The sequence below is a fragment of the Austrofundulus limnaeus genome, unplaced genomic scaffold, assembly GCF_001266775.1.
Source record: "Austrofundulus limnaeus strain Quisiro unplaced genomic scaffold, Austrofundulus_limnaeus-1.0 Scaffold1302, whole genome shotgun sequence".
Classification (NCBI taxonomy): domain Eukaryota; kingdom Metazoa; phylum Chordata; class Actinopteri; order Cyprinodontiformes; family Rivulidae; genus Austrofundulus; species Austrofundulus limnaeus.
Window position 1 is genome coordinate 25,783 of NW_013953704.1, and position 5,717 is coordinate 31,499.

A 5,717-nucleotide genomic window follows, 5' to 3' on the forward strand; every position below is an offset into this window, starting at 1 on the left:
ACACACACACACACACACACACACACACACACACACACACACACACACACACACACACACACACACAAAAAGCAATAATAAAATAAAAGCCAAAAGTTGCACTGGTTTGCTTAAATTGACTTGTGAATTTGACCTTTTCACATAAATGCTTGTAAGTGATGCCTGGAAACATCAGAAACATTGAAAACCACAACTTCTATCATTTGCTCCACCAGGGTCCATCAAAAGGCAGAGGAGAAGAATGGAAAGTGAAATCGGAAAGATGCCTCCAGTTCTCAACAGTCCTCTGAGTCCAGGGAAGCGGTCCAGGTTGAAGCTGAACTGTCCTCTATCTCCAAAGGACAGACACTGTGGACCAAAGCTCAGCAGTCCTCAGGAGTTTAACCAGTGGTTACCCTACCGCCAYGCTGCCAGCCTGCTGGCCATGAAGGAGGACCTGGCTCTGTGGCTCAGCAAAATAATGGGTGAGGCCTAATTATATTCCAAAACATGTGTTTATTACTTCAGTCTGTAAAACTTTATTCTGTTTTTAATAAAACCCTCAAATGTTTCTTCTTTGCTAGAAGAAGGACTCATTAAATTTATCCGCTTAACAGTCGCCCCTGAAATTCCTTTTTATTTTATTTTTTTAAATTTTTTTGTAAGGGTGTAAATTTAAAGGTAAGAACCGTAGGAGGTCGTCTGACACCCTGGTTTTCAAATAAAAAAACAGGAAACACCTGAAAACATTTAAAGGCAGCCGTTTTTACACACGAAAATGAAGTGACTGGACCAGGGGCGGCGGCCGGGGGTGGCCATGGCCACCACAGACAACTCTTTGCCCACCCTACTGGCCACCCTACTGTACACACACACCCCTTCCACAGTGAAACAACCTTTAGGGGTGTAATAATCCTCCTGAACAGTTGGTGGCAGTGTTTAACAGTTTGAAACATTACCAAGCTCTATCACTGAAGAAGAGTAATGACAAGGAAATAATGATTTTCTTTACATACAGAACATAAGCCTATGTAATCTGACTTGTGTCAACTTTTGGACATTTGGTGACAATTTTTTTGTCACCATAACACTGTGTCATTTTATGTTCTGAAGGCTGCATGATGCTCTGTGTTTGTTATAAGTTGGCTTATCACTAAATCAGAAATAGTGAAACACCCCTCTAAATTCACTAAATTCATTGGGTAAAATTTATAATGTTAGTTTTAAACATGCAGTTGAGGGTCATCATTATTTGGCAAAATGGCATGTGCTACAATTAAAAATAATCCAATAAACAATGTAAAAGTAAAAGGCACCCTTAAAGTTATTGGATATGGTAAACTGTGTCACATTAATTGATCTTGTCTCAGCTGTAGCAGTGAATTTAAAAACAGGATGATGGAACCAGTTTAATGAATAATTTTTCTCTGAAATAATAATTAAATCAAGCGTTAATTTAAGTCAGTAAAAGTATGTTTAACAGCCTGGTAAAATACATCAGAATGCAGGAAATGGCATCTATTTCGTCCAAAATTTTCTGGAGGAGGACCCCCCAGACCCCCCAATAGTGTGTCCCCCCACTTTTAAAATGGTTCTGCACTCGTGTTTATAAGGACAAAAGGAAATGACAAAAACACAAAGATCTGCAGAAACTTTCAAGTAAAAAGATCATGTAATTTTCCTGGCCACCCCTGAGAAAAATGTCTGGCTCCGCCACTGGACTGGCCTTAAATCAGGAGGTTGTTTTCTCACACTCCAACTTATGAAGCGTTCTGGAGAATAATACTGTTTCTCACCTGTAAGTGCCTTTGTATAAAATCTTAACGAATGAAAAGCAGTGGCATGTGGACCCACCTGTTGATGGTTTTATTTTGTATTGCTGAGTAATTACTCACTGTGTCTGGATTCTCCTCAGGCGTGAACCTCTCAGCAGGCAGTCTAATAGAAAAGTTGGATAACGGTGTTCTCCTCTGTCAGCTGGCCCATCTGCTCCAAGAGAAGATGGTTCCTGTCGACAATAGCAAGGTGCAGCATCAACACATACAGTATCTTTATACATGTCAGGTTTAATGTTGCCGTGCATTAGCTGTTCACATCTTGTCTTGCCCTTTAGACCTCACCTTGCTACAGTTTTGTTTAGACAAGTTTTTTTTTCTTTTATCCTTAGTGCTCACAAAACACTGAGGATAATGAGGATGTCTCAGTCAGTGCTTATATTTACCTRAAGATGTTTGGGTGTGCCGTTAATCCAGTAAAGAATCACTGAAGGAATGTGTTTCCACTGCAGACTCACTTCCTCTTTGTGTCTGTTTCAAAAACAATGGTAGCCGTTTGTCAGAAGAGTGATCCACTGGCGAGCTGATGCAACTTCTGGGTCGTTTTTCGCTCGAGATAATGCCGCCAATTTCCTCTACTGGTGTCGAAAGATTGGCGTTGATGAGGCTTACCTTTTTGAGTCTGAAGATCTGGGTGAGCTCAAACCTGAGAACTTGTTTTAGACTAATGACTTCATGATTGAAATACACAGAAATAATAACTGTGTTAAACGCACTCATGTGTTGCTTTGTGAGCATCCTGACAAAGGTTTGTATTTTTACTTCTTATACGGGCATGTCTGAGCAGGGCCACACATGCGTGAGAATGATAATATGCAGGTAAATCCTTACCCTCTTGTCTGCTTCACTTTGATAATTAACTGAGAGGAAACTTGCTGAGCTTTTCTTTGTGTCACAAAGGTAYGATCTGCATTTCTGTCGTACGGTGGATGCAGAAAGTCTACCTAATATGCTTTTATTTTGTAATGTTAGCTATTTTAACAATTTGATTGCAACAATTTTTTAATCTAAAGCTGAATACACCCACCCACACACAGCCCCTGTCACAGTTCCTTTCATATAAAGATAGTGGAGGTCAGAAAGGTTTTTCTTTCCATGAAGCCCTCATGCCCTCAGTCACAGATCCAGAACCCACAGGAATTCCCTGGTCACCTTTAAAGAAAGAAGAGCACAAAAGAGGCAGAATATTCTCTGAAACGGGCCTTTTCTCCTGCAGCTGGAGCTTCGGTTCTCTTTTGTTAAAGATAGAATTTTATCTCCGGAAACATCTTTCTTTTCAGATGAATCATCTGTTTTTCTTTTTCTTTTTCTTTTTATCCTTATTTCTGCCCCCCTCTGCCCTGCTGTTTGTCGTGTGCTGTCTGAGTGAAGTCCTTCACAAGCGGCCTCGGGAGGTGTGCCTGTGCCTGGTGGAACTGGGGTGGATTTCAGCCAGGTAACCTGAAGTCAGCAGCTGTCCACACAGAGCACTGCTTTTAAAAGTTCTATTCTATTCATCTACATAAAGACTAAAATCTGCCAAACTCAAGGCTGGYGGGCCAAATGTGGCCTGCCGCAGCATTTTGTGTGGCCCGTGAGAGCTTCAAACATGTATTAATGTCTTTAAAATAGAACATGCTTCTTTAAAGTCTGCATGAACTACATCTCCCTTAATGCATGCCGATTATGTTACCTGCAAAATGAYGGCATCCTACCACTAGGTGGAGGTGCACAGAGTTCAAAAGTAGCCTGCAGCCAGCAGCTGGTGAACGATGCCATGTAAAGTCTCCATTTTTTCAGCAACTTTGCTTTTGTTGCAGCCCAGTCATACTGGAAAGTGGGAATTTCCCATTTGCAAGTCACAAATTTGAACTYGAACGTCCCCATTAGTGGGAACTCTCTGTTGAAAAGCGGGGAGGTTTAGAATTTAAGACGGCGGCTACTTATTACAACTCTCTTACTTTTACTTTTAATAATATTTCTGTATTATTTATTTCACATTTAGTCAGTCATACACATAGTAATTTTCAGTGTTTATAAGAGGACATGTTAAAATGCTGTTTTTTTGCAGGGAATACCAGGTAGAGCTCAGTTGTTGGTTAGCGGTGCTCAGTCTTAGCAATGACAGGAGAGACATTTCATGTTTAGTCACGAAACATCAGCGTTTATTACAACTGGCTCTTTGAGGGCCACCATAACGCTCGTGTAGCCCTTAGTGAATATGAGCTTGACACCTCTGAACTAAAACATCATAAAAATACATCAGTAGAGCTTTGTTTTCTTTGGTCATAAAGCAGAAGTGGTTGGTGTTCCTGATACTACGTCTGTTGGAAACAACAACACACAGCTAAAGGCCTCTGCATACTCCATCTGAAGCCAAACAGTTGATGAGCAGTCACGTTCTCCCCCCACCCCCCACTTTTTTTTGTTTGAAGCAAACGGTTAAAACAAAATGCAGCTTCTGAGTGCTTTCAGCACAAACAAACACTCCCACAAACTTCTGACCAAYAACACAATAAGYTCTTATGTGCAGGGGGGTAAAAAGTTCGAACAGTGAGTTGTGTCGAGAAGCTGCCCAAATCTCGGCAATTCGAACAGAATGACGCAATGTTCGTCATGAAACTGCGACAATACGAACCAATTTCGGCAGTTCAGAGGGAGTATGTAGGAGCCTCAGAGCTAAAAGAAAGTGGCAGAAAATTAAGACCCTGAATATTATACAAAAGAATAAAGAAAAATTAACATCTTTATCTTGTATCTAGTAATGTCCATTTGCTTTGGCTTTTGCAATAATTAGAGTAAAAATAAAATATTAGGAAGTTTTTCGCATATTCTTTTGGTTTTGGAAATCACCTCATGACCGTTTTGCATCTCGTGAGCCACAGTGGGGTGGTTTTATTTGATTCAAAGAATGTGTGCAGGTACTTGTACTCCCTGGTTGGAAATCATTAGACCTAATGGTTAGATTTAATGCTTATTTCTCAGCTGTGATTTGTCTTTTTGTCCCAATTCATTCCCAGGTATGGAGTGGAGCCACCAGGGCTGGTGAAGTTGGAAAGAGAGATAGAAAAAGAGGAAACAGGGTGTTCATCTCCATCATCTCCACTCTCCTTTTTCCCTCCAGCATCACTGCATTCACCATCACAATCACCCCTACCCCCAGACCCCTCCTCCCCTCCTCCTCCTTCGTGTCTCACCTCCACAACAACCCATCTGCCTGAGCCTCTCGCTGCCTCCCTCGCCTCTGATCTTCCATCAGCAAACCCGGCGCCCACATCCTCGTCCCCCTCGGTCTCTAACCTTTGTACGACAGCCTCCTCACAGACCCCTTTGTTCTCTCCCTCCTGCGCTGCTGCTGCTGCTGCCAACACACCTGCTGCAGTTCTGCCATCGGACCAAACTCTGCTGTCCATGGTTCACGTCTGCCCCGGTGCAACAAAGCAACACACACCTCTCCTCAYTTCCCAGCCCGCAACACATAGTCCTCGTTCATCCAACAGATCTAAAAGCCAGAGGAGCACAGGCACCAGCGCTTTAGACGATATAGTATGTATTTTGTTTTCTGTTAAATTAATATACTTTCTTCATTCTGCGTCTTACTTATTTCCACCTTTAAAGGGATCCCCGATTAGTTGTGACATTGGCCTTTATTTGATAAACATACATTTTAACTGTAAAATAAGACTGTAAAAAAACTGCAGGCTGTTTAGTTTTGTAAATTTTTAAAAATGTATTTTAACACGGACGGAGCCATTTTATTTACACGCAAAGCATTCTGGGTAAATGATGACGTGGATAGGTCCTCGTTGTGAGCGAGCTATATCTACCCTGAAGGTTAATCTTGGACAATATCTGACAATGGGCTCTTTTAAATGAAACCAGAGAGCGTTGACAGAGAGGAGAAGGTAGAAATGACTCAGCCTG

At 41.6% G+C, this 5,717-nt stretch overlaps 1 protein-coding gene across 2 annotated transcripts in view; it reads left to right on the plus strand.

The window, feature by feature from the left end:
* Positions 1 to 5,717, plus strand: part of LOC106534905 (growth arrest-specific protein 2) — an 18,356-nt gene that overhangs the window by 5,111 nt on the left and 7,528 nt on the right. For both annotated transcript variants that reach the window (XM_014031697.1, XM_014031696.1), the window contains exons 2-6: positions 216 to 464; positions 1,895 to 2,004; positions 2,307 to 2,448; positions 3,186 to 3,249; positions 4,814 to 5,339. In XM_014031697.1, coding sequence (XP_013887151.1) covers positions 242 to 464; positions 1,895 to 2,004; positions 2,307 to 2,448; positions 3,186 to 3,249; positions 4,814 to 5,339 — 1,065 coding nt within the window. In that variant the 5' untranslated portion in view covers positions 216 to 241. The remainder of the gene's footprint in view (positions 1 to 215; positions 465 to 1,894; positions 2,005 to 2,306; positions 2,449 to 3,185; positions 3,250 to 4,813; positions 5,340 to 5,717) is intronic.